A 24,979-nucleotide genomic window follows, 5' to 3' on the forward strand; every position below is an offset into this window, starting at 1 on the left:
CAGTTTCAAGTTGGGGTTCCCAAGACCCCCCACTTTATTTTTTATTAATTTGCTGGAGTGGCTCATAGAACTCAGGGAAACGCGTACTTAGTTTTCTGGATTTATTACAAAGATTTAAAAAGATACCAGTAAATAGCCAAATAAAGAGATACACAAAGCTAGGTCTGGAAGGGTCTGGAGCGCAGGAGCTTCTGTCCCCATGTACTTGGCTCCCAGCACATGGATGAGTTCTTGTTCATTTTCCTGTCAGCCTCAACATGTTCAGCTTTCCGGAGGCCCGCAAACTCTGTCTTCTTGGGCCTTTTATGGAGACATCGTTAGGCAGGAGTGATTGAAACGTGGACAACTGTGTCAAAATATGATTGGACATAAAGGGGTCTAAACTCAGTAAGACCTGTTTGTTCAGATTCTTCTTGGCCTCTCTGTGGCCATTCTTTCCTCCAGGATATGGGGCAGGACCCCTATGGAATGAGGGTCTTATGACCCACAATCAGATTAGAGTCCTGCCTTGGGCAAGTGAAAGGAAAGCAGGAGAAGGTAGGGAAATTCTGTTTCCTAAGACCTTCTGAGGCCTACAGCACCCCAACATTGTAACAAAAGACTATAACAGGACTATGGGAGTTATGAGCTGGAAACCTTGGACAAAAATATATACATATTAAACAAATATTAAGTGTATACGTACTTATGTATATTAAGTATATACGTGTGTGTAGATACATATATATATATATATTTTTTTTTTTTAATTTACAGGTACGTTTTGGGAAGCAGAAATTACCATAACTACTCTGAAAAATCTTTTAAGTCTGCTTGAAGTTAGAAAAGTCACTGTACCTTTTTGTTTCCATTGGCCCTGTACTTCCTAATATACCCCAGCAGGAGGTGCATAATGTCTTGTTATGTCATTTTGGTGATAAGATTCATAAGTGGGTTCAGCTGGTGACAGCCTGATTCCCTCATTGTAAACTTACCCATCAACATGTAGCTTAATGGTGTCACCTTTCGTTGATGACCATTACCTGAATCAGTTATTTCATTAGATTGCAAGATTATGATTTTCTGATTTTATCATTTCTTCTGTATTGACTGTAATTCTTTCGTATAGAAGAACTTTCCCTTGTTATAGCTATTTGGTTGTCCTGAAGTACAGTTCTTACTAGAAAGTAAGACCAAATGCTGAATTATATCCCTCTAGCTATCAAGTTTCAAAGGAATGAATGATGTCCTAGTAATTTCCAGTGGTGTTTAATGATGTTTTCCCTTCTCTTTCTCCCCTCTTATTCCCTCCCTCTCCATCTCCTCCCTCCTCACTTTCAGTTTTTTGCTTTTTCAGTGTTTTGTCATAGCTATTAACAGAGCAACACATTTTAATCAATTATAGTCATTTTTCTTTTTGATGCTCAGATTATCCCATCTTAGTCCAGTGGAACCAAGCCCTTGGAGTTAGGGCCCTCTACCTTTTGACCGAATTCCATTAGTCTTGATAATTTCCTTGTTTCTGACAAGACGATGTTGCAGGCACATTTTATACTTTTCCAGCCCAAGCGCCGGAATAGGCTTTTTCTCCAAGGAGCTGTAGTTCATTTTAGTGGGAAATGGTATTTAGAGACTATAATCTGGGATCTGGGAGTCCTCATTGCTACTGGGTAGTGATTACTTTTAGGCCTTTCCAGTGGTCAGAGCTAGGAAATATGTGTATTTAAAAATGGACAGTTGAATGGTTGTTGCCAGGAGCTGGGAGGAAGGGGAAGTGAGAAATTATTGTTTAATGTGCACAGAGTTTCAATTTGGGGAAGATGAAAAAGTTCTAGAGATATCTGGTGGTGACGGTTGTGCAACAATGTAAATGCCACTGAGCTCTCACTTAAAAATGGTTAAAATGGTAAATTTCGTATATATTTTACCACAGTAAAAAGTCTTCTGGCAGCATCCCCCCAGACAAAAGTATGAAAATTTTACACTGATTTTTCCATTTCAAGATAATTTTAAGATTATAAGTATTTTGCTTAATTCTTGAATTTTATACCTGTAAACCTTTTGTACTTCAAATTTTGGGCAGAATTGCTTCTCTAACAATCATAATTATACCTCATTCTAGCTTCTTTCTTAGTACTGCTCCATTTGGGGACCTGTGTATCTATGCTTCTTATTCTGAGTCTCTCCACTATATATATATGTATATATGTTTTTTTTGTTTTGTTTTTGTTTTTGTTTTTTTGATACAGACTTTGCTACCAGGACTTGCTGGCCCCTCTGGGGAGATGGTTAAATCCACAGCAAGTCTGACCTCCTCTTCTACTTCTGGAAGTAGTGACAAGGTCTATGCCCACCAGATGGTTCGTACAGATTCCCGGGAACAGAAGCTTGATGCATTTCTGCAGCCTCTGAGCAAACCCCTGTCCAGTCAGCCCCAGGCCATTGTTCCAGAGGATAAGACAGATATTTCTAGTGGCAGGGCTAGGCAGCAAGATGAGGAGATGCTTGAACTCCCATCCCCTGCTGAAGTGGCTGCCAAAAATCAGAGCCTGGAGGGGGATACAACAAAGGGGACGTCAGAAATGTCAGAGAAGAGAGGACCCACTTCCAGCAACCCCAGGTATGGCCTTTTGGGAAAAGTGCAGCCTACCTCCTTTATTCTGTAATAAAACTGCCTTCTAACTTTGGCTTTTCATGAATCACTTGCATCTTCTCTCTGCCTGACTTGCCCTCTGCTTCCTCTGGAATGGTGCTGTGGCTTTGTCCACTGTCTGCCTTTGACCATAACTTGAGAGTCACCCACCATAATGTCCTTCGAAATAACTTAAATGTCCACAGTTCTAAGCATGAGTTAAAAACACTTCAGACTGTGGAATAGTTGCTCAATTGAATAAACACACATACCAGAAAAAAAGCAGGTTTATCTTTTATTTTTAGTAAAGAATTTTGATAGAGCCTCAACACCAGAAATGGCTAGAGAGAGAATCTGCCTAACATATCTGGAGGATTATTTTTCATCCTACTTAAAGCCGCTTTCACTTTTTTTCAGGAAAAAAAAACATGTTCTGAAGCTAATTTATAAAACTCCCTGGCTGGGTGCCATGGCTCACACCTATAATCCTAGCACTTTGGGAGGCTGAGGCAGGTGGATCACCTGAGGTCAGGAGTTCGAGACCAGCCTGACCAACATGGTGAAACCCCATCTCTACTAAAAACACAAAATTAGCCAGGCGTGGTGGCACATGCCTGTAATCCCAGCTACTCGGGGGGCTGAGACTGGGGAATCACTTGAACCCAGGAGGCGGAGGTTGCAGTGAGCCGTGATCATGCCATTGCACTCTAGCCTGGGCAACAAGAGCAAAACTCCATTTCAAAAAAAAAAAAAAAAAAAACTCCCTGAAGTATGTGGGCTAGTGGTGAAAGAAACCTGGAGAGAAGGAGCGGGAATAATAATAATAATAATAATAATAAATGTTATTTATTATTATTTTTTTAAAAAAGTGCTCATTTGATTTTGAGCACTTCCAGTGTACATTCTGCAGGTACTGTAAGACGTTACCTCACAAAATCTCTAAGGTGGATATTCTTTATTTAATGTGTACTTATATGAAACCTGGAGCTCAAGGTGAAGGAATTTGCCCAAGGCTGCACGTGCACTATCGTGGCACTAATTAGCCATGTGAACTGAGATGCATTACTTCAGTTTGCTCATTTCTGAGTCAGCCTAGCAAGATGACTTCTAAGAATCTTTTCCAGCCAGGCACATTGGCCTGTAATCCCAGCACTTTGAGAGGCCAAGGCGGAAGGGTCGCTTGAGTCCAAGAGTTGCACAAACACACACACAGATTAGCCAGGCATGGTGGCAAATGCCTGTAGTCTCAGCTACTCAGGAGGCTCAGGTGGAAGGATCACTTGAGCCCAGGAGGTTGAGGCTGCAGTGAGCCGTGGTCAAGCCACTGCACTCCATCCTGGCTGACAGAGTAACACTCTGTCTCTAAAAAAAAAAAAAAAAAAAAGATTTTTTTCCAGGGAATAATAAAGGAAGCTAATATTTATGGAGCATCTACTGTGTGCCAGATACTTTGCATACGTTATCCCATTTAATGCTCTTATCCCTGCAGGGAAAGTATTACATTTGTTTATCACTTGCAGAACTAAGTGATATTTACCACAGAGTAGTCAAATATTTTTAAGCCCAAAATCAAGTGGTATCATTTTTCTGCTGAGAATGTTTCAGTGGTTTCCTTTGCACTTGGGATAAAACTTAAATCCCTCACCCAACCCTTGCTCCAGCCCTCCCCTTTCCTTCTCCCACATGGTGCTTTGGCCATACAGCTCTTGTGGCTGATCTGAACTGACTGAGCTTTTTACCCTTTTGCTTTTGCTGTTCTCTCAGCCTGGGAACCCCCTGGTTACCTCTTGGCTTGCTTGGCGTGGTGGCTTACACCTGTAATCCCAGCACTCTGGGATGCCAAGGTAGACGGATCACCTGAGGTCGGGAGTGTGAGAACAGCAAGTCACCTCTTGCCAGAGACCATCTTTGTCCATTCAGTCTGAAGTTCTTTCTCCTCTCATTTCCCCATCATTCTGTTATGCTACCTTGTTTTATTTTCTTCATTGTGTTTATTGATACTTAAAATGATCTCTTTTCTGTTGCTATTTGACTCTCCCACTAGAAAGTAAGCATTGTGGGTTGGGTGCTGTGGCTCACACCTATAATCCCAGCACTCTGGGGGTCAGAGGCAGGCAGATCGCCTGAGGTCAGGAGTTCGAGACCAACCTGGCCAACATGGTGAAACCCCGTCTCTACAAAAAAATACAAAAAATAGCTGGGTGTGGTGGCTCGTGCCTGTAATCCCAGCTACTTGGGAGGCTGAGACATGAGACTCGCTTGAACCTGGAAGGCAGAGGCTGCAGTGAGCTGACATCACACCACAGCACTCCAGCCTGGGAAACATAGTGAGACTATGTCTCTCAAAAAAAAAAAAAAAAAAAGTAAGCATTGTGAGGGCAGGTACCTTATCTGTTTTGTTCATTGCTGGATGTAGTTAGTATATAGCAGTGTCTGATGGATGGATAGATGGAGGAATGAATGAATGAGACTTGACAAATGCAGCTCACTTGTTCAACGCCCTGCAGCTCTACGGGATGAAGCTATACTCCAGAGTCCTGCTACATTGGCTGCATGGCCAGCTGCTGGGATCTGAGCGTTGTCAGATAAGCAGTCTATCAGAGAACAGACTGATCTTTTTGGCCTGCCACCAGCACAGGGGTTCATCCACAGCTCTGTGGAACCAGCACAGAGAAGTTGCTTGCTCCTCCAAAATGCAACCCACAAAATTTGGCTAAGTTTAAAAACAAGAATAGTAATGATCTGCACTTCCTTTTCTTCATTGCAGAAAGAGACATCGGGAAGATTCTGATGTGGAAATGGTGGAAGATGATTCCCGAAAGGAAATGACTGCAGCTTGTACCCCCCGGAGAAGGATCATTAACCTCACTAGTGTTTTGAGTCTCCAGGAAGAAATTAATGAGCGGGGACATGAGGGTACGTAAACGCTGCAGCCTGCCTGGGATGCATAGGGCCTCAACTGCCAAGGTTCTGGAAATGGATAAAGCAGTCATGTTGTCAGAGTGGCCACTACAGTTTTGCTGGGCAAGCTCCTCTTCCTTTACTAACCCACAATAGCATCAGCTTAAAGACAATTTTTGATTGGGAGAAAAGGGAGAAAAATAATCTCTGTTTATTTTAATTAGCCTTAATTGGTATTCTTGTTAAACCATAGGAGTCAGAGTAAATCAGTCATTTCACCAATTTTCAGTTTGTTTCTGTCTTAGCTGAAAGCAATGTAATGGTCAGCAAAATTCTTATCTTGTGTACTGAATGGCATGTCCTGTTGCTGAAAGTGCACAGCTTGGGAGGTAGCCATGAGCTCAAATTCTGGCACTACCACGTCTCTTTTGTGACCTTAGACTCCTGACCTAACCTTTCTATGCCTCAGTTCTTTTTTACCTATAAAATGAAATTAATTTTACCCTTAAAGATCATTGTGCTGTTTAGAGATAAAATGTAAATAATAACACTTGTTACAGAGTAAGGAGCTGACACTTATATTCTGAAGACAAAGTAGTAAATCATTATCATCTTTGTCAGAAATAGGTTTTGAGAATACCCGAGTATAGAACTATCTTGATCCCTGTTACTTCAAAACTAAAATAATGGTTTTAGGAATTAAAAGGTGAGGCTAGTCACCTCCAAGGGATGAACTGACTCAGGGATTGAGGTGTGTAACAGTGAACTGGCCCAAGCAACAATCCTAACCCCACTTTATGAGTGAGACAGTAATGGTCTAAGTGTAGACATCATTGTCTAGGGCTCCAGTAGGCAGCTCTGTACTTGAGAACTTAGCAGTGACCCTTCTATTTTTCATCTATTATACTTTTTTTTTTTTTTTTTTTTTGACACAGGGTCTCACTCTGTCACCCAGGCTGCAGTGAATTTTTTTTTTTTTTTTTTTTTTTTTTTTTTTTTTGGTAGAGACAGGGTTTTGCCATGTTTCCCAGGCTGGTCTTGAACTCCTAGGCTCAAGTGATCCTCACCTCTGTCTTCCAAAGTGCTGGGATTACAGGTGTGAGGCAGTACACCTGGCCTATTACACATTTCTTAATTAAGGTAGTCAAATTTCAAAACTGTTACAAAGTGTATCTTAAAATATGACAATCTGGTTTAATTTTTAAAAGAAATGAGTAGCCAAGGAGCAATTCTGTGCCTTTCCCACTAGTCCCTAACCTTTAAAAATAGCTGCTTCTTGCCCGGGTGCAGTGGCTCACGCCTGCAATCCCAGCACTTTGGGAGGCCAAGGTAGGCAGATCACGAGTCGAAACCATCCTGGCTAATACGGTGAAACCCCATCTCTACTAAAAATACAAAAAATTAGCCAGGCGGGGTGGTGGGTGCCTATAGTCCCAGATACTCGGGAGGCTGAGGCAGGAGAATGGCATGAACCCGGGAGGCGGAGCTTGCAAGTGAGCCGAGATCGCGCCACTGCACTCCAGCCTGGGCGACAGAGTGAGACTCTGTCTCAAAAGAAAAACAAAAAACAAAACAAAACAAAACCATCTGCTTTTGATTCAGTGGCTTCTTTAATTTTTTCAGTCTCAGTCACCACTTGTCTAAGCAAATTCAGGAAAGCTTCAACTTGCCTTTCTACATTTGTTCCCTTTTCTTAGCATTTTGGGCCTTTGTTTACATGTGGGAAAAGACCCACAGGTCGTCTCTCCCTTTGGGCAGGATACAAACTTCCTGTGACTGAGGTTTTGCTAGCTGTAGAAGTGGCTGCCAATTGGCTTCTGGTTTTTATTTCCATGATTTGCTCCAGTTGCTCTTCCCTTCCATCATTGTTAGCTTTCAAGCTAGGAACTTTTAAAATGCTTTTAAAAGGTGAGCTGTTACTTGATGCATTTAGCAGTCTTCCTCACAGTGGTTTTGATGGACAGATTCCCTCAGTTTGGAAATTATGAGTTTTCTTTAAGGGTTTGTCTCCCTCATGTATAGCAGGCTGTTGAAAGTTACAATGTCAATAACTTTCTGAATAGTATCAAACTGTTTTCAGTGCAGTGTATTAACAAAGCTAACCTGCCTCAAGTTTGGTCAGCTTTGGAGTCTTGCTGAGGCTAAAATGATAAATCTAAATGATTTAAAATTGTATATTCCTACACAGTATCTCACTTAATTATAGAATAGTCTTGTGAGGGAGGCAGAGCAGATGCCATTTTCTCTATTTTAAAGATGAGGAAAATGGAAGGGAAAATGGAGAGGACAGACCAATTGCAACATCTCCACAATCAAAAACAGGCCCAGGTTCCTGCCTTGTTGGTGGTGGGTTGCTACTGGCAGTGGCCTTCATGCAGGAAGGCTAGATGCATAACCAGGTCAACAGCCCTTGCAGGACAAGCATGCCATGTAATTCTGATTCCATCGACTGGGGCTGGTGTTTTCAAACATGCTGGTGTAGGTCTTACAGACGGAGTCGCCTGTGCTGTGGGGAATGGAATGTGCTCTTGCTTTGGAGCCAGAACTCCTCTGAAGCTCCCACCACCTACACCATTCAGATACCAGACAGAAATTTGTTCAACATTTTGGGCATGATTTTCTTGCTTTGTAAAATGTGCTACACTGCAGCCTTTACTGGGCTGTGGTGATGAACACTTAAGATACTGTGTGTGTGCTTTATAATCGGTAAGGCACTGTTCAAGGAGAGGGACCTCTGCCATGAGCCCCTACCCGCTGGTGTCTGGTTGACACCCAAAGCCCCAGCCTGGGAGAAGCTGATTCTCTTTGAGTTGAATGCTGTATAGGGATTTGACTGAGGCTCAGATTTGACGAGGAAGACCACTAGCTTTAATAGACCAACAGGCTGACTACTCCCTGATGAAGTTCCCCAGGTCATGAAAGAAGTAAGAGATACATTCCTTGTCACAGCTTTCTTAGTTGCACCTGACCTGTATGATTATTTGAGCAGTGTGTTGTCTGTGCAGGGATCATGTTTGTGGAGCTCACTGCCTCGTCCTTGGTGCTGAGCAGAGTACCTGACATGTACACTCAGTAGATATTTGCTAAGGGAGCAAGTCAGTGATTGAGAGGAGCAGCCTGGGAGGTAAAGCCCTAGAATCTTTATTTTAAAGGGATGTCAAAGTTGAACGTTCAGTTAGACAGTTCTCTTGAGTTTAGGGATTTACCCATCCATGGTGGACACATTTTGAGTTAACAAGTGAGGTTAATTTTGACAGGTTCCAGTATCCAGGCAAGCATTCTATGGAATAAGGCTCATCTCAGGGATTAGTAATGACTGAATTTACTTACTGCTAGTCCCATAATTTTGATCTGTTAATTAATGGGATTAAGAAATGTCATAAGCTATTTGCTACCATTTAGAGTGAAAATACCCTTAACGTTTTTTGCCTCCAGATATCCACACTTAATTTCATTTTCTTGCTCTTTGGTGAACAGTCCTGGGTCTGAATGTATATATTCATGGTTTGTCACTAGGTGACAGGTTTTTTTGGTACAAGAAATCAGTTCGGCGAACATTTGTCAAGTAACTTCTCTGTAAAAAATGTACTGTGCCAAGCTCAGAAGTAGGAAGTGAAATGGATCAACTATGACCCCTGCTTTAAAGAATACCGTGGTGTTATCTGGGAATTGTTTAGGTAGAATGAAAGAAATCCTCTAATAGAGATATGAGGCCAGTTCAGCAGAAAGCCAGGGTGAGATCTCCTGAGAGGGATGGAAGGGTGTCTGGATTATCTCTGGTAACAGCAAGGGTACTGGCATACAGTGGCCATTGGAAGACAGCCAGCAGGGGATGGGGGCATTTACCCTTGCAAGTGAGCATTAGGAACTAGAGGACTGGTCGCCCTTTCTTCAGGTTTGGTTTCCCTTGCTGCTTCTCAGAAAAAGATGCTGAGACTCAAGGCCTCAGTTATGAACTCAGATATGTGGTTTGGCTTTGAAGTACAGACGGATTTTGTCCGATTTTGGCAGGGAAATGCCTGCAGACCAGCACTATGGGGATATTTAGGTTAGGGACGAAATGAAAGTTGTTTTAAGTCCTGATAAGAGGCTGTGAAGAGGTACAAGAAGCCTCACAATGCCCAATGAAGAAAAGCCCTGTGCTTGGTGCTGCTGCCTCCCTTCTCCGTCTTGCTGGCAGGGCTGCGCTTCAGTAGCTCTGGATGCGTCAGAGCAGTCCATGGACATTCTGTGTGGAAAATCTCTGACTGTTTTAGTGGATTACACTGCTCTCCCTTTCCTCCAGTGCCTCATTATTCAGGATTATTTGATGTTCTCCAGCTTTTAAAATAATCATTTTCCGCCTACGCAGAACATCCTGTAGAGACATCGAGTTTCCAGTGGGAACAGAGAGGAATACTTACTCTAAAAATGAAGATAATAAACCTCTTTTTATGGAGTGGGGGATAGTATTGCAGAACTTCTATAATAGTATAATTCACTTGTGGTGCCAAAGCTTAAAAAGAAAAGTATAGTAAAAACATAATGTATAGGCTTATTGCTGTGCTATGACCCATGCTGTTTTCTCCAACCTCTCTTGTCCCCACTCTTCCTTTTTGCTGGTGATATTTTTATTTATTTCATGAAAACAAAGATACATATACACACACATAGATATATGCACAAGTATATATATATGTGCATAACACACACATACATATACATTGGTAAATTTAAAAATCACATTTATAAAATATATGTAGCGTCTACAGAAAAACATGAACACTTGTGACAATAGCACCTGCCTAAGAAATGGGACATCACCATCACCTTTGAGGCTCTTATGTGCTGTTCCCCTGTGCCATTCCCTTCCCTTCTTCTTTAGAGGTGATTACTATTCTAAATTTTGGGATTATTATTTCCTTTTTTTATTATAGTTTTTTTATTACAGTTTTATTACCTACATTTGTAGTCCTAAAAATTTGTTTAGTTTTGCAAGCTTTAGATTTTATAAAAGTAGAATTACACTGTAAGTTTAGTTTTTCTGCAATTTACATGTGGCTATACATATATTCCTAAGATTCATCCATCTTGTTACATATAGCTCTGGTTTACCTTTTCTGTATAATACAGATTCTGCTTCATGAATTTACAGTTCATTCATTCTTCTGTTGAAGGACAGTTGGAGGACTCATATGGTCTCAGTCCCTGTGTCCCCACATGCCACCTTGCTTCCCAGCCTCATATGAGTTGATTGGTGGCCTAGCATACTGGATGAGAAGCTCTAGGTCATATATTTAAGAGAATTATTGCTGGGTCATAAAATGACAGATTATTTTCCAGAGGGGTCATATTCATTTATATTATCACCAATAATTATACTGTCAGATTTTTACCAGTTTGATGATTGTGAAACAATATCTGATGGTAGTTTTTATTTGCATTTTCTTGGTTGCAATAAAGTTAAATGTATTTCAGCCAGTCGCATTGGCTCATGCCTATAATCCCAGCACTTTAGGAGGCCGAGGTGGGTGGATCACTTGAGGCCAGGAGTTCAAGACCAGCCCGGCCAACATGGCAAAACCCCATCTCTACTAAAAATATAAAAATTAGCTGGGTATGGTGTCACATGCCTGTAATCCCAGCTACTTGGGAGGCTGAGGCATAAGAATCACTTGAACCCAGGAGGTAGGTGGTGTTGTGAGCCGAGATTGTACCACTGCACTCCAGCCTGGGCAACAGAGCAATAAATAAATAAATAAATAATCAATAAATAAATTAAGTATATTTCATCAACTGTTAAGTGTGTGTTCAAGTTTTTTACCCAATATTTGATGGGCTCTTTTTTTGTCTTTCCTAACTAATTTTTGGAGTTTTTGATATATTCTAGATAGTAGTGAGTTACATGAAAATATCTTCCCCTAGTTTAGGGATCCCCTAGTAACGTTTTAAAATGAATACTTGTTTTAGGAACAGAAATTCTTAGATTTAATGTAGGCAGATTTTATCAATTGTTCTTTACAGATTGGCTTTTTAGCTTAAGAAATCCATCCTAACTTTGCGATAATTAAAGATATGCTCTTAGATTGTTTCCTAAAAGACTCATACTTAAGCCTCTAGCCCACCTGGAGTTGATTTTCACAGATGCTACATTTTTTACTAGTTGTAGATTGGCCCCTTTGTAGAGCAAGTCTATTAGGTGCCATTTTTATGGCAGCCTGTGCTCACTTTGTGTCTCTGTCACATTTTGGTAATTCTCACAATATTTCCAACTTTTTCATTATTACTATATCTGTTATGGTGATCTGTGATCACTGATCTTTGGCATTACTATTGTAATTGTTTGGGGCACCATTAAGCTCACTGTCTTATGTGGACATAAACCATGCCCACATAAGACAGTGAGCTTAATTAATAAATGTGTGTGCTCAGACCCCTCCACTGACTGGGTGTTCCCATGTCTTCCTCACTCTCCTCAGGCCTCCTTATTCCTTGAGATGCAATAATATTGAAACTAGGGAAATCAATAACCCCAAAGTGTCCACAAGTGTTTAAGTGAAAGGATGAGGCCGGGTGCAGTGGCTCACGCCTGTAATCCCAGCACTTTGGGAGGCTAATGCGGGTGGATCACCTGAGGTCAAGAGTTCGATACCAGCCTGGCCAACATGGTGAAACCCCGTCTCTACTAAAAATACAAAAATTAGCTAGGCCTGGTGGTGGTCGCCTGTAGTCCTAGCTATTCAGGAGGCTGAGGTATGAGAATCACCTGAACCCAGGAGGCGGAGGTTGCAGTGAGTCGAGATCATGCCATTGCACTCCAGCCTGGGCAACAGAGTGAGACTATGTCTCAAAAACAAAAACCAAAACAAAACAAACAAAAAAACTGAAAGCAAGAACTTAATGAGAAAGGCATATTAAAAGCCAGTATAGGTTGAAAGCTAGGCCTCTTGTGCAAGTTAGCCAAGTTATACATGAATGATAAAGCGAAACAGCTTCATTGCTGTAATAAAGTTTTGGTGGTCTGGATAGAAGATCAAATCAGTCACAGCATTCCCTTAAGCCAAAGCCTAATCCAGGGTAAGGCCCTAACTTGCTTCAATTCTTTGAAGACTGAGAGGGGTGAGGAAGCTGCAGAAGAAAACTTGAAAGCCAACAGAGACTGATGAGGTTTAAGGAAAGAAGCCACAAGTGCTGAGGTAGACACTATAGCAAGTTATCCAGAAGATCTAATTGATGAAGGTGTCTTACATTAAACAACAGATTTTCTATGTAGACAAAACAATCTTCTATTAGAAGGTGCCATCTATGACTTACATAGTTAAAGAGGAAAAGTCACTGCCTGGCTTCAAAGCTTCAAAAGACAGGTTGACTCTCTTATAGGTACTAATGCATCTGGTGACTTTAAGTTGAAGCCAGTGCTCATTTGCCATTCCAGAAATCCCAGGGCCCTTAAGAATTATGCTAACCCTACTCTGCCTGTGCTCTATAAATGGAACAACAAAGCCTAGATGACAGCACATCTTTTAGAGCATGATTTACTGAGTATTTTAAGCCCATTGTTGAGACCTACTGCTCAGAAAAAAAGATTCCTTTCAAAATATTACTGCTCATTAACAAGGTACCTGGTCACCCAAGATCTCTAATGGAGATATATAAGGAGATGAACACTAACATGGCATCCATTCTGCAATCCATGGATCAAGGAGTGATACTGACTTTCAAGTCTTATTTAAGAAATACATTTCATAGGGCTCTAGCTGCCATAGATAGTGATTCTTCTGATGGATCTATGCCAAGTAAATTGAAATCCTCTGGAAAGAATTCATCATTTTAGATGCCCTGAAAAACATTCGAGATTCCTGGGAGGAAGTCAAAATATCAACATTAACAGGAGTTTGGAAGAAATTGCATCCAACCCTCATGGATAACTTTGAGGGGTTCTAGACTTCATTGGAGGAAGTAGCTGCAGATGTCGTGGAAATCACAAGAAAATTAGAAGTGGAGCTTGAAGATACGACTAAATTGCTGCAATCCCATGATAAAATTTGAACAGATGAGGAGTTGCTTCTTATGGATGAGCATAGAAAGTAGTTTCTTGAGAGAGAACTTAATTCTGGTGAAGATGCTGTTAATATTGTTGAAATGGCAACAAAGGATTTAGAATATTATATAAACTTAATTGGTAAAGCAGCAGCAGGGTTTGAGAGGATTGACACTGGTTTTGGAAGAATTTCTACTGTGAGTAAAATGCTATGAAACAACATGACAAACTACAGAGAAATCTTTCACGAAACGAGAAATCAGTTGATGCAGCAAACTTCACTGTTGTCTTATTTCAAGAAATTGCAACAGCTTCCTCAGCCTTCAGCAATTACCACCCTGATCAGTCAACAGCCATCATCAGGGCTAGATCCTCCACCATCAAAAAGATAACAATTCGCCAACAGCTCAGATGACTATTAGCATTTTTTAGCAAAAACTTTTTTAATTTTATTTATTTAATTTATTGGAGACAGAGATTCACTCTGTCGCCCAGGCTCACTGCAACCTCCACCTCCCAGGTTCAAGTGATTCTTGTGCCTCACCCTCTCAGGTAGCTGGGATTATAGGCATGTGCCACCACACCTGGCTAATTTTGGTATTTTTAGTAGAGACAGGTGTTTACTATGTTGGCCAGGCTCGTCTCGAACTCTTGATCTCTGGTGATCCGCCTGCCTCGGGCTTCCAAAGTGCTGGTATTATTGGCATGAGCCACTGTGCCCGGCCAGCAAAAAAGTGTTTTTAAATTAAGCTGCGTACATTGATTTTAGACATAATACTGTTGCACACTTAATAGATTACAGTGTGGTGTAAACATAAGTTTATATGCACTGAAAAACAAAAAATTTCACATGACTTGCTATATTGTGATATTGATTTTATTGCTGTAGTCTGGAACTGAACCTGCAATATCTCAGAGGTATGCCTGTATCTACTTGTTCTGTGATACTTGTTATTGTCAGTTTGTTTGGATTTGCCACATATTATCTGATCATAATTCTTTCCTGTAGCTGTTTTATGGTCTGCCTGAACCTTTAGTGGGGCCTTTGGTGGCTTAGTCCTTTCACGCCTAAGACAATAGAAGTTCTAAAAACTGGGAAGTCCAAGATCAAGGCCCCAGCAGATTTAGTGTCTAGTGAGGGCCCGCTTCGTCATGCATGGCGCTGTCTAGCTGTATCCTTACATGGTGGAATGGGATAGCTAGCTCTCCGGAGTTTCTTTCATAAGGGCTAATCCCGCTAATCCCAACAATGAGGGAAGACCTAATCACCTCCCAGAGGCCCCACCTCCTAATAGTGTCACCTTGGGGGTTAGGATTTAACCCGTGGATTTTGCGGGCACACAGACATTCAAACAATAGCCATGGCAAACTTTTTTTGCTTTGTCTGATTCACTCTTATTTTGAAAAGTATTTGTGTTGGGTTTAAAACTCCAGATTGGCAATTATTTTTTCTTAGTGCATTGAAGGTAATAGTGTATCATTTTCTGATTTCTACTCTTGCTCTTGAAAATTCAGCTATCGGTCTTAAAATTTGTTACCTGTTGAAAATTCAGCTACCGGTCTCATATTTTATTTACGTAGTAGGTAATCTCTCTTCTTTCTGAGTACCTTTAAGATCTCCTTTTAAAAATACCACGTAGTAACCTTGTGTGTCACGTGTGGATTTTGTTGGGCTTGCTAGCTGAGACTTGACAGTTTTCATCACTTCTGGGATATTCTCAGGTATTTTGTCTTCGAAGTCTTCAGATACTGTCCTCTTCCTGCCCTCTCTCCGACTCCTTCTGGAACATGAGTTATGTATTTATTATCTCCCATGTACATAAGTTATCTTTACATATTTTCAGTTTCTTTATCTTTCTGTGTTACATTCTGGATAATTTTGTTGATCTACCATCCAGTTAATTACCTTGTTAACTTTGTCAAATCTGTTTTTAAGTTTATCTTGATTTTTCTTTTCAATTATTGTATTTTTCATTTTTAAAAACTTTATGTGCTCATTTGGAAATCTTGATCCCAGGAGATAGTGGATAGTGTCCTGCTGTTTACTCATAGTTTTAATACTTCTTTTTTTTTTTTTTTTTTAATTTTATTTTTTTTTTTTTATTTTTGTCCTTTTTCTTTTTCTTTTTTTTTTTTAATTTATTTATTATTATTATACTTTAAGTTGTAGGGTACATGTGCATAACGTGCAGGTTTGTTACATATGTATACTTGTGCCATGTTGGTGTGCTGCACCCATCAACTCGTCATTTACATCAGGTATAACTCCCAGTGCAATCCCTCCCCCCTCCCCCCTCCCCATGATAGGCCCCGGTGTGTGATGTTCCCCTTCCTGAGTCCAAGTGATCTCATTGTTCAGTTCCCACCTATGAGTGAGAACATGCGGTGTTTGGTTTTCTGTTCTTGTGATAGTTTGCTAAGAATGATGGTTTCCAGCTGCATCCATGTCCCTACAAAGGACACAAACTCATCCTTTTTTATGGCTGCATAGTATTCCATGGTGTATATGTGCCACATTTTCTTAATCCAATCTGTCACTGATGGACATTTGGGTTGATTCCAAGTCTTTGCTATTGTGAATAGTGCTGCAATAAACATACGTGTGCATGTGTCTTTATAGCAGCATAATTTATAATCCTTTGGGTATATACCCAGTAATGGGATGGCTGGGTCATATGGTACATCTAGTTCTAGATCCTTGAGGAATCGCCATACTGTTTTCCATAATGGTTGAACTAGTTTACAATCCCGGTTTTAATACTTCTTGAGCATGCTGAACATACTTATTTTATGTTATTTGCTGATCTTTCCAATTCCTGAAACCTTTACAGGTCTCATTCTGTGGATTCTTCCGGATTCTTTTTTTTTTTTTTTTTTTTTGAGACAGAGTCTCGCTCTGTCGCCCGGGCTGGAGTGCAGTGGCCGGATCTCAGCTCACTGCAAGCTCCGCCTCCCGGGTTCACGCCATTCTCCTGCCTCAGCCTCCCGAGTAGCTGGGACTACAGGCGCCCACCACCGCGCCCGGCTAATTTTTTGTTGTTTTTTTTTAGTAGAGACGGGGTTTCACCGTGTTAACCAGGATGGTCTCGATCTCCTGACCTCGTGATCCGCCCATCTCGGCCTCCCAAAGTGCTGGGATTACAGGCTTGAGCCACCGCGCCCGGCCGATTCTTCCGGATTCTAATGCATGGGGCTTTTTTTGTAATTTTGTAACTGTTAATTCCTCATACTTTATCTGTGGGGAATTACTTGAAGCCTGGCTTGACAATGAAATTCTGCAGAGAGAATTTGCATTTGATTCTACTAGGAAACTGGAGGAACAGTCAGCCCCGATTATCAGTTTAAATTAAAATCTCCGCTTAAGGTTTTCAGGTACCTGCTTAGCATGAATCCTGACTGGAAAAGCATATGAGGACCAGTTTATGATTACAGATTCACAGGGTGTCATTTTTTCTTCCAACACCAATGCTAGAGGTGGCAATTTTGCTTACTGCCCTTGGAGGGCCAGGGAAGTGGGCATGGGCATAGTAGTATGGTTTTCCTTTTCACTGGGAGTGCAGCCTTTGGAGTCTCAGCTTCATGTGTTGGGAAAGTGGCCTCCTGGTAGACTCTCCATTTCAAACCATTCCATGCTTTTGTCCTCCTTTTGCCACCTTCAGAGCCTGTGAAAACTAATGTTTGTGATTCCTGAGGTTTCTCAAATGTCTTTGGATAAAGTTGACTTCAGAGATCTCGTTACCTGAGTTCCTACTTTGTCTTAGATTTTGATCCTTGGGTGTCTTTAATCTTTTAGCAATTCCTTGTTGTGTGTTAAAAGATTAGTTCTATTTTATTCCTCATTTGTGTTTGTTTTCACCAGGAGGCTCAATTCAGGCTTCTTTGCTTACTTGGTGTCTCTAGCTCTGGTGCTTGGTGCTTTGGGCAATGAAGTGGGGTTGGTAGGATTCCATTACTTACCTGTTTTTTGGTTTTATTTTTTGTTTTGCAGTTCTTCGGGAGATGTTGCATAACCACTCCTTCGTGGGCTGTGTGAATCCTCAGTGGGCCTTGGCACAGCATCAGACCAAGTTATACCTTCTCAATACCACCAAGCTTAGGTAAATCAGTGAGTGTGTGAACAAGCAGAGCCACTAGAACAATGGTCCAGGGAGCACAGGCACAAAAGCTAAGAAGAGCAGCATGAGGTAGTTGGGAGGGCACAGGCTTTGGAGTCAGTCAGTCAGTCAGTCAAATCCAAGTTCGACCATTTCCCATTTATTTGACTGTAGACAAGTTACTTTCCTAAACTATGTCTCAGATTTCTCATCTGTAAGTTGTGGTATTACTAGTTAATGTGCAGGGGTTTTGTTTGTTTGTTTGTGAGGGTAAGAAATAACCCAAGAAGCCTAGTCCTTGGTAGTTGCTCAGCACCCTGTAAATGTTGTGAACCAGGTGGTGAGGGTTTGGTGCTGCTAGAGAATTCTCTGTATGCAACAGAGTATTGTAGGTGATGCAAGAGAAAGAAGACCTGATGCCTTCTTTCCTCCCAGCTTTGAGAATGGAGCAAAGGCCTACTCCAGCCACCAAGCAAGCCAGTGGGCTTGATCAGCACAGGAAAGGTGACCCCATCAGTTTCATTTGACTGTTGCATGGCTGGCAACGTTTCTATTGATTGTTTCCAGGGACCTTGGTGGATGAGCTCCTGTTGAGTCTAGAATCTGTATTAAATCTATTCTCAAATAGGTAATGCATATGGGAGGATGCTGCCACCTTGCATATACTAGACATCACCTACCTACTGTGAGACTCTCCCTCTTAAGCCCTGCTGTGGCCTCAGAGTACTTATTGGCCCTGTCAGTGGGGCAGCCACTATACATTGCATGGAGTTGGTACATGAGATAGAAACCTATTTGCCATCCCTTGAAACTGCCCCAGTCCAGAAGCTTCCTGTTAGCACATGTACCTCCTTGTATGTATTCAGAACTCATTCCTGCTAGGCTCGGAAACCCATTTGGTGCAACTCTGTTCAAGTTCCATTGTCTGCTTTGAGAATGCTTGGGCTTGTATAGTGAGCTGTCACTTTTCAATTTGTTAGGAATTCTACTCCCCTTGCTTTTTCTTTTCCAGCATGTCTAAGGGAATGACCTCCAAGGCCCCAAATCACAGTTGCATTCATGTTCTTTCATCTCACAGATACAAATTCAGGCCAGTCCCAGATTTGCAAAATGTGAATTGGTTTTCCAGTAAGGGGGTAGAAAAACATAGGGAGAGAACTGGGTTCAGAGTTCAATATCTGGATTCAAGTCCTTCCTTTAGCACTTTACTGACATAGAATAACTCAGCTACTCAATAGGTGCCTCAGTTTCCCCACCAAAATGCAGACATAGCAGGTGCTTTGTCTGCTTTGATGAGAAGTCTTTAAGCAAGTCTGTGGGGTTCAATGTGTTTTAAGAACTATAAAGTACCATATAAATGTGGATTTATTCCCATTGTGTTTTTGGAAGTAATTCAATATAGTGTGTACTTCATAGCTGCTTTTGGACTATTGCCAGCCAGTGTATCATCCTAAACTACATGTCAGCGTAGTATAATCCTGCCTTAGGTCTATTTTTGATTATTTAGGAAGACTCCCTGCCCTCCCTGTACATTTCATATAATTTTTAATAAGTTGTAAAAAAAAGTGATTTATAGGATTCTTTGTAAGTGGGGGAAAGGTAAGCAGACAAAAAACTTTTTAAATTTTACTGCAGAGTGTTAGAAACCAGTGTATAGCACCAGACAGGTAGGGACAGAACATGAGTGGTAGCAAGCCAGACTTGGTTTTAGTGCTCTAACCTATCTGTTAGAGGCTGGCCACTCAAAGCCCTGGTTGAAGATGTTGGGAATCCCAGCTCTTTGGAGGAGTAAGAGATTTTGTTAGACCGTGAAGCAGATTCCACAGCCAGGCAGAACTATTTCTGTCTCATCCATGTTTCAGGGATTACTTCTCCCATTTTGTCCCAACTGCTTGTATCTCAAGCATGAATTCAGCTATTCCTTAAACTCACTTCATTTTTATTTTCAGTGAAGAACTGTTCTACCAGATACTCATTTATGATTTTGCCAATTTTGGTGTTCTGAGGTTATCGGTAAGTTTAGATCCTTTTTACTTCTGAAATTTCAACTGATCATTTCTGAAAATAGTAGCTCTCCACTAATATCTTATTTGTAGTATATTAAATTTTTCTAAAAATTCTTAGGATAGTTGCTGTATTGTATGATTTGCATATGGAGGTGTCTATAAGAAGTTTTATACTTTTTAGCAAAATAGTCATTTGGTAGCCAACTTAAACAAATGTTTATTAGTACAGAAGTTAATAAATATCTACTGATCCTCAGCCAGGTGCAGTGGCTGATGCCTGTAATCCCAGCACTTTGGGAGGCCGAGGCGGGCAGATCATTTGAGGTTAGGAGTTCAAGACCAGCCTGACCAATATGATGAAATCCTGTCTCTACTAAATTACAAATATTAGCATGGTGGTGGGCACCTGTAATCCCAGCTACTCAGGAGGCTAAGGCAGAAGAATAGTTTGAACCCAGGAGGCAGAGGTTGCAGTGAGCTGAGATCGCACCACTGCACTCCAGCCTGGGCAACAGAACGAGATTCCCTCAAAAAAATAAGTATCTACTGACACTTAATACTTGGAAAGGGACAAAAATAAACATTGTCTAAAGCCATGGTCCAAATGCAACCCCTACCAACAATTTTAGTCCATTTCTTCCAAGACTTTTTTTTTTCCTATGCTTTTTGTGAAAACTGTCAAAAACTTTTTCAATGCCGAATTTTAGTTCTGAGTTAAAAATCATACTACTTGTTTATATGGTTTCATATCTTCTTTTTTCATGTGATATACTCTATAAAAAAGCCTGCTGAGATTTTGATAGGGATTATGTTGAATCTAGATCAATTTAGGGTGAAAAACTTTTGTTAGATAAATCCCTTAGTATTTCACATTTTTAAATGCTAAATGGTGTTTTTCAAAAATTTTTTCTTTTCTTTTTTGAGACAGAGTCTTGCTGTGTCGCCCAGGTTGGAGTGCAGTGGCAAAATCTTGGCTCACTGCAACCTCCACCCTCTGGGTTCAAGTGATTCGCAAACTGCCTCAGCCTCCCAAATAGCTGGGATTACAGACATCTGCCACCATGCCTGGCTAATTTTTTAAATTATTTTTAGTAGAGATGGGGTTTCACCATGTTGGCCAGGCTGGTCTTGAACTCCTGACCTCAGGTGATCTGCCCACCTTGGCTTCCCAAAGTGCTGGGATTACAGGTGTGAGCCACTGCGCCTGGCCTCAAATTTTTTTTTTTTTTTTTTTTTTTTTAAGAGACAGGGGTCTCACTCTTGCCTAGGCTGGAGTGCAGTGGCGTGATCATAGGTCACTGAAGCTTTGAACTCCTAGGCTCAAGTAGCTAGGAATACAAGTGCGTACCACCACACCTGGCTAATTAAAAAAAAATTTTTTTTTCATAGAAACGGGAGTCTTGTGTTACCAAGGCTAATCTCAAACTCATGGCCTCAAGTGATCCTTTTGTCTCAGCCTCCCAGAGTGCTAGGACTATAGGCATGAGTTACTTCACCCAGCCAAAAAAACTTCGATTTCCTATTGTTTATTTGCTAGTATATAGAAATACATATAGTTTTGTACATTGATGCTGTATCTTGCAACCTTGTTCAACTCACTTATTAGTTCTAACAGATTTTTTGTAGATTCTATCAGATTTTCTATATATGAACATGTCTTCTGAGAATAAAGAAACTTTTACTTCTTCCTATGCAATCTGAATGCCTTTTATTTCTTTTCTTTTCTTTCTTTCTTTTTTTTTTTTTAAGATGGAGTTTTGCTCGTCGTCCTGGCTGGAGTGCAGTGGCTGGATCTCGGTTCACTGCAACCTCCACTTCCCGGGTTCAGGTGATTCTCCTGCCTCAGCCTCCTGAGTAGCTGGGATTACAGGCGCCCACCACCACGCCCAGCTAATTTTTTTTGTATTTTTAGTAGAGACGGGGTTTCACCATGTGGCCGGGCTGGTCTTGAAGTCCTGACCTCAGGTAATCTGCCCGTCTCGGCCTCCCAAGGTGCTGGGATTACAGGCATGAACTACTGTGCCCAGCTGCCTTTTCTTTCTCTTGTCCGACTGCACTGACTAGAGTCTCCAATACAATGTTGAATAGAAGTGGTAATAATGGGCTGGGCATGGTGGCTTATGCCTCTAATCCTAGCACTTTGGGAGGCTGTGGTGGGCAGGTTACTTGAGGCCAGGAGTTTGAGATCAGCCTGGCCAACATGGTGAAACTCTGTCTCTACTAAAAATACAAAATACAGTTGGGCATGGCAGTCCACGTCTGTAATCCCAGCTACTTGGGTGGCTGAGGCATGAGAAATGCTTGAACACAAGAGGCAGAGGTTGCAGTGAGCTGAGAATGCACCACTACACTCCAGCCTGGGCAACACAGCGAGACCCTGTCTCAAAAAAAAAAAAAAAAAAAAAGATAGGAAAAACGAAGTGGTAAGACTGGAAATCCTTCTCTTGTTCCTGATCTTACGGGGAAAGTCTTTTACCATTAAGTATGCTCTTAGCCATAGATAGGTTTTTTGTAGATGCCCATTATGAGGTTGAGAAACTTCCCTCTGTTCCTTATTTGCTAGAGACTTTATTTAGGATTGGATGTTGAATTTTTTTCAAACGCTTTTTTTTTTTGCATCTACTGAGATAATCATAAGATTTTTCTTTTATAGTTTGTTAATATAGTGACTTACATTGATTAATTTTCGTATGTTAAACCAATCTTTGCATTCCTGGGATGAACCCTGCTTGGTTATAATATACAATCCTTTTTATATATTATGGGATTTGATTTGCTAAAATTTTTATTGTAATTATTTTATCTGTGCTCATGAATGTTACTAGTTTATAGTTTTCTTTTAGTCTTTGGTTTTGGTATCAGGGTAATGCTGGCCTCATAGAATGAGTTGGTAAGTATACCACACCCAGCTAATTTTTGTATTTTTAGTAGAGATGTTTCCTCCATGTTGTCCAGGCTGGTCTCGAACTCCTGACCTCAGGTGATCCACCCGCCTCAGCCTCCCAAAGTGCTGGGATTACAGGTGTGAGCCACTGCGGCCAGCCTGTTTCATATTTCTTAGGGTAGAAGCTGAGGTCGCGGATTTGAGACCTACCTTCTTTTCTAATACAGGTGTTAAGTGCTACAAATTTCTCTTAAGCACTGCTTTAACAGCATCCCACAAATTTTGATAGTTTGTTTTCGTTTTCATTCAGTTCAAAATACCTTCTAATTTCCCTTTCGATTTCTTCGACCCACAGGTTATTTAGAACCGTGTTATTTAGTTTCCAATTTCTTGAGGATTTTTTAAAAAATATGGTACTGATTTCTAATTTATTTCCATCTTGGTCAAAGAACATACTTGCCTTTTTTTTTTACACTTAATGAAACTTTTTTTATGGCCCAGAATATGGTCTGTGTTGGTAAATGTTCCATATGTATTTGAAAAGAATTGGTATTCTGATCTCGTTGAGTCGAATGTTCTAAGTATATCAAGTTGATAGTGATGCCCAAATCTCCTATGTCTTTCCTGATTTTCTGCCTGTTCTATTATTGAGAAAGGGGTATTGAAACTTCCAACTATAATTATGATTTGTCTGTTCTCTTTGCAGTTCTCTTAGTTTTTGCCTTCATTTACATACACACACACACACACACACACGCACATATATATATAAAATTTTTTTTTTTTCTGAGATGGAGTCTCACTCTGTCACCCAGGCTGGAGTGCAGTGGCACAATCTTGGCTCACTGCAAGCTCCGCCTCCCGGGTTCACGCCATTTTTCTGCCTCAGCCTCCTGAATAGCTGGGACTACAGGTGCCTGCCACTACGCCCGGCTAATTTTTTGTGTTTTTAGTAGAGACAGGGTTTCACCGTGTTAGCCAGGATGGTCTCAATCTGACCTCGTGATCCACCTGCCTTGGCTTCCCAAAGTGCTAGGATTACAAGCATGAGCCACCGCGCCCAGCCTGTATATTTTAAAGCTCTGTTACTGGGTAGGGTACATAAACATTTAGGATTGTTAAATCCTTTTGATAATGGACTCTTCTATTATGAAAAAATAATGTCCTGTGGGTTTATAACATATGTAAAAGTATGAGTAACAACATAACAACATCAGAAGGGGAGAAATGGAAGATAACCTAGGCATCTTATTTTTAAGCATAGTTTTCCCTTTGTTTCTGCATTAGATGATTGACCTGAAATGTCATTCAATTTAACTTACTCTCCATCCTCACCCCCGCACTTTAGTTATGAGGCAGTAGAAAGAAATGATCTGCCTCGTGGTTTTCTAGAAATATGAAAGTTGAGTCCTTAAGGCTACACAGAAGGAAAGTACCTCCCCAGGACTTCACCCTTCCCATCCGTTCAGCAGGCTTTTCATCTGTCGTATCTTCTCTGTTGAAATGGCCATTGACGAAGAGGAGGAAAGGGGTTTTGTTGTGGATTGTTCAGGCACTTCCTTTGGGGTATATGGGGGATGAGTGTTACATTTGTGGTTTCTCACCTGCTATTCTGATAGTGGATTTGTGGGAATTCAGGCTTCATTTGGATACCCCGTTAAAGCTTGCTCCTTCATGTTCTTGTTTCTTCCTAGGAGCCAGCACCACTCTTTGACCTCGCCATGCTTGCCTTAGATAGTCCAGAGAGTGGCTGGACAGAGGAAGATGGTCCCAAAGAAGGACTTGCTGAATACATTGTTGAGTTTCTGAAGAAGAAGGCCGAGATGCTTGCAGACTATTTCTCTTTGGAAATTGATGAGGTATGACAGCCATTCTTATACTTCTGTTGTATTCTTCAAATAAAATTTCCAGCCAGGCACGGTGGCTCATGCCTGTAATCCCAGCACTTTGGGAGGCTGAGGTGGGCAGATGACTTGGGGTTAGGAGTTCAATACCAGCTGGCCAACATGGTGAAACCCCATCTCTACTAAAAAAATAGAAAAATTAGCCGGGCGTGGTGGCATCCAAGCTGCTTGGGAGGCTGAGGCAGGAGAATCACTTAAACCCAGGAGGCAGAAGTTGCAGTGAGCCGGGATTGCACCACTGCACTCCAGCCTAGGCGACAGAGCAAGACTGCGTCTCAAAAAAAAAAAGTTCCAAGATCAGGACTAGGCCTTCCCTCAGAAGCAGCAAGTGACATATGTGACATCCTCTCCATTCCCTATTTGCATTTCTAGGTTACATAACTGTACTATTATCTATTCATGCCTACTTCTGTTCCCAGGGTGAAGGACCCAGACATGGAGAGTCAAATCCCTGCAGGCCATTGTAAATGAGATTATGCCATTTGCTCCCATTTCTTCTTACTCCTTGATCTTTGGGGCTCTCCATCTTGATGTGTTCTTTGGATCATGAACAGATCCA

The 24,979-nt window shown here is 41.2% G+C and overlaps 1 protein-coding gene across 3 annotated transcripts in view; it reads left to right on the top strand.

The window, feature by feature from the left end:
* MLH1 (mutL homolog 1) overlaps positions 1-24,979 on the top strand; it is a 55,399-nt gene that overhangs the window by 27,843 nt on the left and 2,577 nt on the right. For all 3 annotated transcript variants that reach the window (XM_050780284.1, XM_050780283.1, XM_050780282.1), the window contains exons 12-16: positions 2,229-2,599; positions 5,379-5,527; positions 17,521-17,629; positions 19,576-19,639; positions 24,211-24,375. In XM_050780284.1, coding sequence (XP_050636241.1) covers positions 2,229-2,599; positions 5,379-5,527; positions 17,521-17,629; positions 19,576-19,639; positions 24,211-24,375 — 858 coding nt within the window. The remainder of the gene's footprint in view (positions 1-2,228; positions 2,600-5,378; positions 5,528-17,520; positions 17,630-19,575; positions 19,640-24,210; positions 24,376-24,979) is intronic.

This window comes from Macaca thibetana, chromosome 2, assembly GCF_024542745.1.
Source record: "Macaca thibetana thibetana isolate TM-01 chromosome 2, ASM2454274v1, whole genome shotgun sequence".
NCBI lineage: Eukaryota > Metazoa > Chordata > Mammalia > Primates > Cercopithecidae > Macaca > Macaca thibetana.